We start from the raw sequence: 14355 nt of genomic DNA, 5'->3' as shown, positions 1-14355 counted from the left end.
ACACCTAGTCGAGACCTTTAATGCCCTGCCACAATCTCATAGAAACAATTCAGACCTTTTGGAAGCACATATTACTTTAATACCCAAGCCTGGTAAAGATCCTGCCTTAGTCACTAATTATCGCCCTATCTCCTTACTCAATGTTGATTTGAAAATATATGCCAAAATTTTAGCGAATCGCCTATCACCCCTACTCCCTGACCTGATATCCACCGATCAAGTAGGTTTTATCCCTGGCAGGGAAGCCAGGGATAACACCATTAAAGCTATAAACATTCACCATTGGCTCCCCACATCTCACACAGAAGGCTTTTTCCTTTCCCTGGATGCTGAGAAGGCGTTCGACAGAGTGGCCTGGGACTATATGATCTCCACCTTACAATATATTGGAATCCCTCCTCGGATGTTACAAATGATACAACTTTTGTACTCATCTCCCACAGCGAAGGTGAGGGTTAACGGCCGCCTGTCGAAACGCCTTCTCCATCACCAATGGCACGCGTCAGGGGTGCCCTCTCTCCCCGCTCATCTTTGTGCTCACCTTAGAACCGCTCCTTAACATGCTCAGGGAAAACCAAAACATTGTTGGGGTGTCGATTGACAACAAGACATACAAACTCGCAGCGTACGCAGATGATATCCTGCTTTTTCTCTCCAACCCTATCATTTCCATTCCCAATCTCTTACAGGATTTGGACACTTTCCGCACAATATCAAATTTAAAAATCAATTTCGATAAATCCGAAGCATTACCGGTCACACTATCAGATGGGCTTGTAACACAATGTAAAAGGAACTTTCCTTTCAAATGGGAACGTCATGCTCTAACGTACTTAGGTATTAAACTCCCAAACGCTCTCTCCCACTTATATGAATGCAATTTCAGCCCAATGCTCCTGAACATCAAAGAGGATCTCCTGAACTGGCATAACACGTCCTTTTCGTGGTTTGGGAGGATTGCCATTTTAAAAATGAATGTGCTCCCAAGATTACTATATCTATTGCAAGCTATACCTATTGACCTCCCTAAAACATTTTTTAACGCTTACAAACAGATGTGCAGAAACTTTATCTCGTCTCACAGATCCCCACGCCTAAGCTGGGCGAAACTCATCCTCCCCAAGGCAAAAGGGGGCCTAGGTGTGCCGGACATTCACACTTATTATTACGCCAACCTTCTACAGAGGATTGTAGACTGGCATTTGCACCATCACTCCAAAGCCTGGGTTCAGTTAGAGCAATCAATGGCTCCCCTCCCTCTAATCAATTTACCATGGATTCCTCAATCCTGTATCCCTGAGACGTGCAAAACACACCCCTTAATTGCACCCTCGATTCGTGCAATTAATCGAACATCAAACACGCTTGGCCTACATCTTCCGAATGGTCCAATGACTCCTCTATCTGCCAACCCCGACTTTCCACCGGATATTGTACCCAGAGATCCCCCTAGATCATCACAACGACAACCTCAGCCCACCTATAGAGCACACCAATTTTTCCATCATAAGACTTTGCTCTCCTATTCGGAGATGGTGACTAAATTCCCGGAGTTGAAATTACCGTTTTTTAAATATCTCCAAATACGACACTTTTTCCATGCGTCCAGACCACTTACGTGTTGGTGTAGGGACGTTACCTCCTTTGAAAACCTTTGCAACAGTACAGACCCCCAAACACATATTATCTCCCAGATGATTTCGATGCTCACTGCAGATAGTTCATTACACACCCCCATGCGGCAACTATGGGAGACTGAGCTTCGCACTACATGGTCAAATGAAGACTGGCTATCGATCTATAACCACACACACAAGGGATCTCTTAATGTTTCCACGCAGGAAAACAGATACAAGCTCTGTTCGAGATGGTACCGCACCCCCGACAAGGTCCACAAAATATTCCCTGATATATCTCCTATTTGTTGGCGTTGCACGTCAGCTGTGGGCTCTTTCCTCCATATATGGTGGGACTGCCCGATGATTCAAACATTCTGGGCACAAGTTCACGACAAAATCACACAAATAACAACATGTCAACTAGAATACTCTCCAGCCCAATATCTCCTACACCACACTCCCATACCTACCCGCAGTTATAAGCGTTCACTGGCTCTACATATGATTAATGCAGCTACACTATGTATTCCCAGACGATGGAAGTCGACATTGGCCCCCACACTAGACGACTGGTACCGACAGATCAACAGAACTGAGGAGATGGAAAGACTCATCTTCCAATCACACGACAGGCATGACAAATTTTATCAGATATGGGCATGCTGGATTCATTTTCGGTCCTCTTCTACCCCCTCTTCTCTCATTAACTCTGACCTGAGACGCTCCACACAAACGTAAGTCTGTCACCCCCTGCCACTATATGCATCCCCCCTAGTTCCCACGTCCTCTCTCCCCCCCCTCTTTTCCCGACACCTCCCACTATAGAAACCTGTTATGACCTTGAACACCTGTGTACTTTGATCCTTATTACTTTGTTTTTTAATGTTGCGTATTGGGTGGTTCACAAACCCACCAACCATTGCATAGAGACCCTGTCTTACGACCTACGGTTCACAGATGGTATACCTCTCGCCTCCACAGTGAGTTCCCATTAGGGGTGGATGGCTGAAAATGCACAATTTAACTGTTCATCTGTCCCGTTTCTATCCCGTTATTCTATTTTATTCAGATCACCCCATTAGTACCTCTAACCCCATACTTGCCGCCCCAAACGGGTTTATCTTACTGTACATGGTACTGGGGAAAATGTTTGCCTAGGATGATGATATTGTTAAACCTCGACTGTTATTCCCAATATATATTTGTACATGTTGGTTTATACACATGATTGTGCGTGTATGAAGCTTATTATTTTGAGCTTATTGTATTGACCTTGATTGTATTGCTCATTATATTTCAATAAAATGTTTGAAACAAAAAAAAATATATATTAGTGCGCTAAATTCAATCCTGAGCATACAGATCAAATCAATTATTATTGTATTTATACTCAATATAAATACTCAATGATCCAAATCTTCACAATAAAATATTATATCCCTGTGCATATAGATGCCTTAATAATAAATAAACCAAATTAATACCTGTGATTAATTTACATATAATGATGCCAATAAAAAGTGCTTACGTGCATAAGGATATGTGCAAAAACAAATTAATCCATATAAAGTGCTTGCGTGCACGGGGATATGTGCAAACCAAATTAATCCTTGTAATTGTATCGTATTTTTTTCTGCATCAGCACTTGAGTATTCTGTATATAATAACAATTTTTTTACTTCCACGATATTCAGGGTTGGAGTCTTCCAGGCTCTCGCCATCGTCTGCTTGGCAGCAGTAGTAAGTTGAAGGAGGAGACGTAATTTCGCCCTAGTATAGCCTTGTGGGGAATGGAGAGGTTCTCGTATTAGGGCAGAGGCCATTTGGAATATTGTCGCCCAGAAGCGGACACGTGCACCGTATGTGAACATGGGTGCCTTTCTCGCCGCAGCCTCTGAAGCAGTCAGGAGAGTAAGTTGGTAAGAATTTGGCGATCCTAATCGGGAACAATACCAATAGAGAAGAGTAGAACTTTATAGCTCGCTTCTGATGCGATAATATTCTGTGACGACAGCTTGGTATTTTCCCATATATTCAACCAATCTCCTGTGTCTAAATCAATGGTTAGGTCCTTAGACCATGCTGAGACATTCGATGGGAGTGAGGCGGGGGGAGATGTGAAGTGCGCATAGAGGCAAGATATACCCGGAGCATGTGGGTCTGAGTCGCATACACCCTCAAATATATAGACAGGTATTTATTTGATCCAATAATAGTTTGGGTGATGTTGGAGATTTGGAGGCATCTAAAGCACTCTGGGGGGGAGTTGGGTTTGTGCCTGTAAGGCTGGGAATGATTTAATGGTGCCATTTGAGATTAAGTCATGAATGCGACTCAGGCCAGCCTGGGTCCAGGCTTGGAAGGAGGCAGGTTCAGTATAGGCTGGATAGAAAAGTGGATGACCAAGAAAGGAAAGTAGGGGTAAATGTGGGGAGGCTAATTTAAATGGCCTACAAATCTTGTCCCAAATTTTTTTTTTTTTTTTTTTTTTCAAATATAAATTTTTATTAATTTCAAACAATGCCCAACATGGGCATGGACATAACATATAACATAGAAATGGGATACACAAAGGGGAAGGGAGGGAAAGGGAAATACATATTAAATATATTACCGAAAGCAAGAGGAAGGTAGGTATACAGTACACACTTACATGGCATACTAATCATAGCTCTATGGAAGACCGAAGTCAATCTGCCATCTGGTGATTACCGCTTATCCAAGCATAAAATCTCCATTAAGAAGCCAGAAGCGTATCCAAGAGCCTAAGTCCGTTCAGTTCCCTCATCTCTTGCCCTCGTCAGAATCTCAGTACCCCGGCAAAAACCCAGTGCCAGAGGGGAGAGGCCATCGGGAATGGGGGAAAGGGACATTGAAGGGGAGATAATGAGGGAAAGGGAGGGAGAGGGGGGAAGAGAAAAAAAAAAAAGGGGGGAGAGAGGGGGGGGGAATTCTGGTTAAATCAGGACTGCCCCGACCCATACGTAGTCTATAACGCTGACCATATTACACGGTCCTTAAGGATACTCCTTCGGATGAGAATATGAACTAGTGCCAGAGTGCCCATGTTTTCCTAAATTTTTCCTGCTGTTGCCTCCCCGTAAGCACCAGGTCTTCCAATTTACTAACGTCCTCCACCCTACGAATCCAGGACGCCACCGATGGAGGGGTCTGGCTTTTCCATTGGAGTGGTATACATGCTCTAGCAGCATTTACTAGGTGACATAGGATGGATTTTTTGTATCTTTTAGCGGACATGGTATTTACGTGCAGAAGGAAGAAAGCCGGGTCATTGGGGACATTGTATTCCGTAAACTTTTGAATAACGGTCCTGACCGTGGACCAAAAATGAGACAACTTCGAACATGACCAAAATATATGTAACAACGTGCCCTGCTCTTGTCCACATCTCCAACAAAGCGCAGAGACGCTCGGATAGAAGGAGTGTAGAGCCTGAGGGGTTAAGTACCATCTCGTTAGGAGTTTATAGTTAGTTTCCTGTATATTCGTGCAGATGGTAGACTTTAGGGCCAATGTTAGAATACTTTGAGTCTGACTCGGAGTAAATTTACAGTTCAGTTCCCCCTCCCATTTTGTCAGGAAGGTCAAATGGGCGTCGTCCACGGGTGTGATAAGAAGGTTGTACATTGTGGACAGTGTTCGCGGAAGCACCCCGGTACCAGAGCAGTATTCCTCAAAGTCGGTCAACGATTCGTCAAATCGCAGGGGGTTCTGGAGAGCCCTAAGAAAGTGTCTGAGTTGGACCGCGGTCCAAAAGGCTAGTTTATAGGGTCCCGATGTGTTACAGAGCGTCTCTATGGACGGCCAGTCCCCATGCGCCCGGAAGTGTCGTGCTTGTGTGCACTGTCTACTGGACATGGCCTGCAAAAGTTGGGTGTCTAGCCCTGGAGAGAATTGCGGGTTCCCTATAATAGGATATAGCGGAGAAGTAGGTGTGGACAGTGACTCTTTTGAGTATAGCTGTGATCCCACCCGGAGGGTCGTCCCCATCAGGGGATGCCTCTTCATATGGGCTGGGAGATGCTTATAACACCAGGCAGCTGCCCGTAGTGGCACCTGCGTCTGGGCCTGTTCCAGACGTATCCACAGCTTCAGATCTTGGTGTCGGCACCAGTCTATAATTCTACCGAGATGAACCGCTTGATAGTATTTTTTGACATCCGGAACGGCGAGGCCGCCATAGAGTTTGGGCATGGAGAGTAAAGTCCGGGCTAGTCTCGGTTTTCTATGTGCCCAAATAAAGCCGGTGAACAGAGCCTGTACCTGTCTAAAAAACATCGTAGGGACCGAAATAGGAAGTGCTTGCAGCAAATATAAAAATTTGGGCAAGATGCACATCTTAAGAAGATTACACCTGCCAAACCAAGAGTGAAGGCCCTTACTCCAGGATTCTAATAGGGTCTCGGTTCTGGCCAGCAGGGGAGGGAAGTTAAGTTTAAAAATATGATTTAGGTTTGCAGGGATAAAGGTCCCTAGGTATGACAGAGCTGTGGATGTCCATTTAAAATTAAAGCTGGAACGGAGCCTCCGTATGGTCGCTTGCGGCAGTGCTACCCCCATGGCCTCCGATTTAGAGTAGTTAATTTTTAGATTGGAGATCTGCCCGTATTCCTCGAATTCCCTGAGGAGATTTGGTAGGGATATCACTGGATTGGAGAGGGAAAACAGCAGGTCGTCCGCATATGCAGAGACCTTGAACTGGGCATCACCCCCGACAATGCCGCGGATATCGGGGTTATTCCTAACTTTACATAGAAAGGGTTCTAAGGAGAGGGCAAAAAGGAGGGGTGACAATGGGCAGCCCTGCCTGGTTCCATTTGTAATTGCCAAGGGTTCCGACAGGATCCCATTCACCTTAATTTGTGCCGTTGGGGCAACATATAATTGGGCTATCCACCTAGTCATTTTCTCACCTAAGCCTATATGGCGGAGGACAGTGAACATATACTCCCAGTTAACCCTATCAAAGGCTTTTTCTGCGTCTGTATTTAAGAAAACGGAAGGGGTCTGAGTCTGGTTCGCGATGTGGATCAAATTCAATACTTTAGTTGTGCTGTCTCTGGCCTCCCTAGTAGGGATGAACCCCACCTGATCTAAATGGACTAGGGATTGTAAATGTCCGGCCAATCGGGTTGCTAATATTTTGGTGAATAATTTAAGGTCAGTGTTCAACAACGAGATCGGTCTGTAGCTACTACAGGCCATGGGGTCCTTGCCCTCCTTAGGAATAACCGTGATATGGGCTCGAGTGGTATCGGTGGCGAGGGTGGCTGCATTCCCTATGTCATTAAAAAAGGTCACCATATGGGAGCTAAGGGTGGGGAATAGGGTCTTATAGTACGGGAGAGTAAAGCCATCCGGTCCAGGAGCCCTCCCGGGTTTAACCGTTTTAAGCGCCAACTCCAACTCTTCCGAAGTTATTGGGGCTTCTAACTCGGCTACGCCATCAGGTGATAATGTAGGGATCTGGCTGGAAGCTACATACGCCTCCATCAGAGGTCGTCCTCCCGGTGGGGATGGTAGGTTGTAGAGGGTATGGTAAAAGGTTTTGAATTCATCCGCTATCTGATGCGGGAGGCCGACATTCACATTTGCCGCCGACCTAATTTGGGGGACATAGGTCCGTGTCTTAATGTCCTTGACCGCCCGCGCCAGAATACGTCCGCACTTATTTCCGGATTCATAGGCTACCAATCTGCATTTTTGTAACGCTGCCTTGGCCTTGTAGCCAAGGAGGTCATTAACCTGGCTCCTAAGAGAGGAAAGTTCAGCCTCCACGGATGGATCCAGGGAGGCTTTGTGTTGCAGCTCCAAAACCTGGAGTTTGGCCAGGAGCGAGTCCAATTGTTTCCCGGTTGCCTTCTTAATGCGCGAACCGTGTTTAATCAGAACACCTCGAATAACTGTTTTGTGTGCTTCCCATACCGCCCCCGGAGAGGAGTCAGCCGTTGTGTTTGTCTGAAAATAGAAAGTAAGTTCCCTATTCACCTCTTCCAGTATCTCCGGTTTCTGTAACAAACTTTCGTTAAGACGCCAGAAGCGTGCCCTCCGTGATGAATCGGCGGACAGCTTGTAGGTCAATATAGTGGGGGCATGGTCCGACCATGTCCTTTGACCTATAGAGGAGGCCTGAACCGCATACAGTTGTCTATGGGGTATTAGAAAAAAATCTATTCTCGTGTATATTCTATGGGGAGGGGAATAGAACGTATAGTCCCGTTCACCCGGGTGTTGTAAGCGCCAGATATCTACCAGTTGTGACTCATGGAGACACTTGGTGATACGTTTACGGGCACTAATAGGTAAGGAGGACGAACCCGCCGAAGTGTCCACGTGAGGGGACAGAGGCACGTTCCAGTCCCCCCCCAGTAACAGTTGGCCCTCCTGAAAGTCAGTCAATTTAGTCAAAACACGTCGCACAAACGCGTCCTGGCCTTCGTTTGGGGCATAGACATTCGCTAGCGTCAACCGTACATCTCCCACTAGACCTTTAAGAAAGACATAACGCCCTTCCGGGTCTATCCTAGAATCCGTAAGAGTCCAGGGCACTTTACAGGAGATGAGGATGGAGGCTCCCCGGGATTTCGTCTTATTAGTGGAGTGGTATGTCAAAGGAAAGAATCTGTTCTTAAGGACTGGCAACCTATCCTCTTTAAAGTGAGTTTCCTGGATATAGGCGATATCAACTTTTGCTCTTTTCAAGTCGTGCATCAACATACGGCGTTTCTCTGGAGTGTTAAGACCTTTCGCATTCAAGGAGTATAGAGTTAGGCTGTCCATCCTCAACCAGAGAGGGGAAAAAAAAAAAAAAAAAGGGGGGGGGGGAAGGGGTTGGAAGGGAAGGTCTGAACAACGGGGGATAAGGGAAGGTTAGAAACTAAAGACAAGCCAGATGCTTGTTTGGCAAGTCTCTACCAGAAACGGCAGAGAGCGTGCCGGCCTAAGTGGGGAAGCGACCTGGAACAGCCAAGGAGGGGAGCCCCCGCCCCCCCCCCCCCGACCTCCCGGAGCCCTTGGAGATGTATGGGCACGGGCCGTCAGTATCCGCAAGCCCCCCCATCCCATCCCCCCGACCCCAAAACGGGGTGGCAGGGGGGAGGAGGGAAGGCAAACGGCAGGAGCCGCCCACTCCGCCCCAGAAACAGCCAACCATGCCCCCCCATCCCAGGGGTCACACAGCCGAGACCAACCGGGTCTATGTCATCAGAAAACATAGAGGACCACGGCAAATTTCCCACCTCTAGCCCCACAGTGAAAAATCCCCCGTTCCAGCAACCGAGAAGTCCCCTCTCGGTCTCTCAGCAGGCACGGGGGGGGGGATAATTTGCAGCGGCGTGGCAGGTACCAGGTGCAACGCACCCGCATCTGCACTCACCACCCCGCTCAGCTGGGCTTACTGCCTGGCGACCAATCCCCCCCAGTCATATATAGAGCAGTATCCGGTACATTCAGGGTTATAAATATGCGGAATCAGAACCCAACAGAAATCTATAAAAAACAGAGGCAAAACATAGAGGAAATCAATATAACATTAGGCATGAATCAGTAACAATCAGTTAACCAGGGGAACGCCCCAGCCAAAACATCCCCGTCCCCCACCAGCCGGGGGGGGGGGGCAGCCATTCCACCCGGAAGGAGGAGGGGGACCAAAAATAGCCCCCCCACCACCCCAGGAGGGCCGCCCCCCCCCAAGGCAAGAGAGGGGGAACCCGCACCCCCGGCACCCCGCATGAACAGACACAAAGTCGGGGCAACCCCCATAGTACATCAGCAGGTCCAGTATCCGGAATGTCACCTCAGTTGGACGCAGCCCGACAGTCCCTCCAAGGCGCCGGAGGCAGTGAGGGGGCAACATCCCACGGTCAGGGGGGGGGGCCCACGAGGCAATCCACAGAGCACAAGGGAAGAGGGACTCCCCCCCAGGGGCCCAGGTCCTCCAGGGAGGCGGGGCGGGGGGCGGATGGGGCAGGGGCGATCCACGGCACCCCGCCCTCTCGTGACGGGCAGCTATCCGTAGATAGTGGTATCACCCTGCCATCTAAGAAAAAGTGTTGAGGAAAGTCTGGAGCCAGCCCCCACCCCCCCCCCCCCAGCAATCATACATAGTCAGGACTCCAATGCATCCATGCCGGTATAAATGAAACCATCTGTGGGAAAAGTAGACTGGGCTCAAGGGGGACCGAGCACTATCCTGGCAAGGCTAACACCCGTAGCGAGGGTCCGGTCCGCAACCTAGAGGGAGAATCCCTCACAACTCACGTGTCCCCTCCGGAGTAGCCGCCCGTGACCTCCGGCGCTGCCTCTGAGATCTCGGCTGGATGCCTCCCCGCGTAGGGTGCGAGCCTGAATGCCCCCCCAATGGAGGCAGAAACGCCAGCCAGTTCTGCACTCTGATGGGCTCAATGTCCAGAAAGGCGAATAAAGCCGGCAGGTCCCGCGGCGTCCGGAGATGAAACGACCTTTGATCCCTCCGGAATATAACCGACAGCGGATATCCCCAGCGGTAGGTAGCACCTCTCCGGCGGGCCGCTTCCAGCACCGGACGGAGCACGGCTCTCCTCTGTAGAGTGGCTCTAGATACATCAGGAAGAACCTTGACCGTTGCGCCGTCAAAATCCGTCTCCCCCGCCTCCCATGCTCTGCGAATAATCAGTTCCTTATGCGAGTAGTGGTGGAGGCGGCAAATGACATCTCTCGGTCTGCTGGGATCCTGTGACTTCGGACCTAGCGCACGGTGAATCCGATCGAATTCCAGGGTCGGGGGTAGGGGATCACCCGGGAGCGCGCGGAAGATAGCAGTGGCAGAGGCCGCGAGGTCCTCCGGTCCGGTCGCTTCTGGAAGACCACGCAGACGGAGGTTGTTCCGCCTGCTCCTGTCCTCCATCTCTTCCTGGTGCAGCTGGAGCATCGTCGCGGCGTCGATATGGGCATCTTGCAGACGTTCCAGCGCGCTGACTCTGGTCTCTAGGTCTGCTGAAGTGGCTTCCCCCACCGCCAGCCTAGCAGTCACTGAGCCCAGTTCCTCTCGCACCTCCTGCATGTCCTTGCGGTGCTGTGTCTCGAGGCGGCCGATGAGGGACTCTATGTCAGTCTTTGTGGGGAGAGCCCTGAGAAGCGCCCACATCTCGGCCATACCCTCGGGCTCCAGGGAGCCCGCCCGCGGGGCTCCCGATCCCGATTGCAAAGCAGGGGGGATATCAGTAAGAGAATCCGACTCCACGGAGGCCGCTGGAGACGCCGGCTGACTCCGCCGATCAGTCCCGCCCACTCCACGCGGGTCCGCCATTGTAGATGCAGCGGGGGGGGGGGGGGGTCTGGGATCGCCGCAGAAATTGGTCAAGGGAGCCTCCTGAGTCCCGCAGTCTCACTTGTCCGATCCTTCCCCCCGTTCTCCGCTTCTTAGCTGGCATGCCTCGATCAAAGTTAGTAGGTTAGAGCATGGTAGGCTCCGGTGTTCAGGAGGAGGACGGGAGCCCGAAGCAAAAGCGTCCTCACTCAGCCATGTCCAGGCCACACCCCCTGTCCCAAATTTTTAGGGAATGTTGTGTTATCGGTTTTGTAATAGGTCCCCAAACTGAGGTGGGAAGCCAAAATAAATTGGTTATTGTAATAGGATGTAGATCTATCGATTCCAGGGCTACCCATAAAGGTGTTTCTGTTTTTGTGTGATAAAGAGTCAGTTGGGCTAACTGGGCTGCGTGGTAGTAGCGGAGAAAATTGGGCACTCCTAAACCTCCATTAAGTTTGCTACGAAGCAAGGTAGGTCTTTCATTTCTGGGGTTTTTAGTGCCCCATATATATTTAAACACTCAGCTCTGGATTGCCCTATGAAAATAAGGTGGGATTGTGACTGGGAGGACTCTATAAAGGTGAAGAAGTTTAGGTAACAAGGACATTTTTACAGCTGCGATTTGCCCAAGCCAAGAGACACAGAGGGGTAGCCAGGAATCAAGTAACGAAGATAGGTGTTTTAGCATTGGGAGGGTCATTAGTTAGTTTAATCCCCAAGTAAGGAATTGATGAGGTGGACCACGAAAAGGAAAATTCATTTGTAGGAGTTTGAGTTCTGCTTGGGGAAGGGACACTTTGAGGGCCCTAGATTTTGCTTGGTTAACCTCTAGTCCAGAGACCCTCGCAAATTTGTGTAATAGTTGCATAAGATTAGGCAGGGTAATGTGCAGAGAGGTAACAATTAGTAATGTGTCGTCAGCGAAAAGACATAATTTGTGGGATGTAGTGGGTATTTCTAGACCATGGATACTCGGGTTGGTTCTGATTAGGGCTGCAAGGGGCTCAATTACTAGGGCAAATATTAATGGGGACAAGGGGCAGTCCTGTCTTGTCCCTCTTTGTACCTGGAAGCACTCCGAATGAAACCCGGAGTACTTCACGTATGCCTGGGGTTATGTATATAAGCCATTCACCCATTGTAAAAAGTTTGGGCCAAAGCCCAAACGTTGCAAAATGTAGTGTAAGTAGGGGTTTTAGCTAGGTATTAGTGTAGTTATATTACCTGTGTCAAATGTTTGTCTTGCCTTGTAATGATGGACTCACAGATTGTGGCTGCAGTTTGTAATGTCATGGCTGATTGGTTCCCCTATCTATGTATTTATTCTACTAGCTTGTCCCTATTTAATTCATGGGACAGGCAACTTCTTGCCCTGAGTCGCACAGCATCCAATCCATGCCTTACCATTTACTCTGTGTTGAATCACAAATATGGGAGTGCTAATGTAATGAAAACCCCTATTCCCTTCACATCTGACCATTTATGGCTGTGCCAGATGTAATTACTATGCAGATTGTACCTGCAGAACACTAGACCAGAGACCCAGGAATTGCGGGATATTTGGTTTCTTCAAGGGAAGTGTCAGTTCGCAGACTACAGACAGAGGTCATGCATTACCTTGCACATGGTCTCATGTTTGTACACAAACTGTAGACAAAGGAATGTGCAGATTTACTCGACTATAGGCTGTTCGTACAAGACAATAAATAGTACCATCGAACTACATGATCACTGTACATATTATGTAGGTGAAAAACACAAGGTGTAGATAGTTAGGTTTACCACGCCTTTACATTTGTGTTTGTATTTTATCACCTGGAGACATATGTTTTACTATCCATATTTGTCATATGTACATTATGAGTAGGTTACCATACAACCATTCTGTGCCCTTGCAGAACAAGTTCAGGATGCCAAGATGGGAATCAAGATTGAATACACCCCCTGGTTATGTCTTACAGACACAGCTTTTCTAAATTGTCCCATTCAAGCATCCATCCAAGCCTACATAGACCAACTGACAAAATCACAGGGTTACAGGACAGATGTCCCATTTAGACATGTGTATTTATGCCTAAAATACAAGGGATAAGCAATAATGTTTTAATCAGCAGATTGATCATGTGGATTTTAGAGGTCATAACAGCACTCACCTTTATTGGACAGTCAAAAATTTCATGCAATCCTTCTCTTGAATACAGTCCAAACACTTGCACCTATAAACAGGGATAAAACATTGGCATTTACTGTACATAACTGGTACATATTACCGTAATTCACTTTAGCTTACCATAAACAAAAAAAACAAAAAAAAAATGTATAAATGGGATTTACAGATATGCATTTGACAGCATTAAAACAGTCTGTAGTGCACCTTTGAACTAAATTTAGACTTAAACTTATTCATTTAAGTAAGAACTTCATTCAGTTAAAATGATCATCTATATTTAAAGACTACTTTTAATTTCCAGGATTGAGAGTGCAGATAGGATGTCATCCATTAGAGATCTAAATACTTGTACACTAAGGCCGCGTACACACGCGGGGACTGTTCGCCCAACTTTGTCCGTCAAACAGTTTCGGCAAACAGTCCGCTCAAAATTAGCATGGACGGACATGGCCACACACGACGTACGAACAGTTTGCTGAAACCGTGCGCGATGACGTGAACGGCACGTACGACGGGACGAAAAATACGACGTCCTATACACTGCATTATAACTTTCGGCGTGTAAATCCTTTCTGAGCATGCGCGGAACTTAGTTTGACGAACAAGCCTACACACGAGGGGACTGTTCGCTGAAACCAAGTTTCAGCGGACAGTTTTACGGAAATTCCGAAAAACTTTGTTCGTCAGACTGTCCGCTGAAACTGTCCGCTGAAAGCCCACACACGAGCGGACTGTCCGCTGAAACACTGTTCAGCGGACAAAGTTGGGCGAACAGTCCGCCCGTGTGTACGCGGCCTAAGAGAGTAAGACACCTTGTCCATTTTGAAAAATAGTTCAGCAAACTTGGGTCTTCTCCAAATCATATACTTCCTCCTTTAAAAAAAAAACTTGTCCTGTAAACCCTGGTTACTTGTGTCAGCTATCCTCCAAACCTACATTGCTTGGACCAGCTGTCCTACAATTATTGGTCACTTGCTATTCAAATCTAACAATCCTCCTACGCATTTTAAAATGTATGCAATTTTTCCCATAACCTCTCATCTAGAAGAACAGGTCTTCCAAACCTTATTCAGACATCTGTGTGTATTGTGTGTGTATTGGAATTAAGCTATACTTCTGAAGGGATGGGAGGGGAGGGAGAAGGTATCTGTGTAAACTCTGGCTTTGGCTACTAAGCCCTGTAAACAGTCTTTTTTTACAACAAAGGGGCTACAGTAGCAAGCCTGGAAAACATTAAAGAATGTAAGGGCTTTGCA

General features: G+C 47.8%; 1 protein-coding gene across 1 annotated transcript in view; it reads right to left on the bottom strand.

The window, feature by feature from the left end:
- Window positions 1-14355, bottom strand: part of VPS41 (VPS41 subunit of HOPS complex) — a 487204-nt gene that overhangs the window by 214637 nt on the left and 258212 nt on the right. The window contains exon 6 of the mRNA XM_077491629.1: window positions 13083-13145. Coding sequence (XP_077347755.1) covers window positions 13083-13145 — 63 coding nt within the window. The remainder of the gene's footprint in view (window positions 1-13082; window positions 13146-14355) is intronic.

The sequence above is a fragment of the Lithobates pipiens genome, unplaced genomic scaffold (assembly GCF_037356315.1).
Source record: "Lithobates pipiens isolate NorthernLeopardFrog02 unplaced genomic scaffold, aLitPip1_a1.2 Scaffold_19, whole genome shotgun sequence".
Lineage (NCBI taxonomy): Eukaryota > Metazoa > Chordata > Amphibia > Anura > Ranidae > Lithobates > Lithobates pipiens.
Note: the sequence above shows the minus strand (reverse complement) of the source record. Positions and strands in the feature narration are given on the sequence as shown.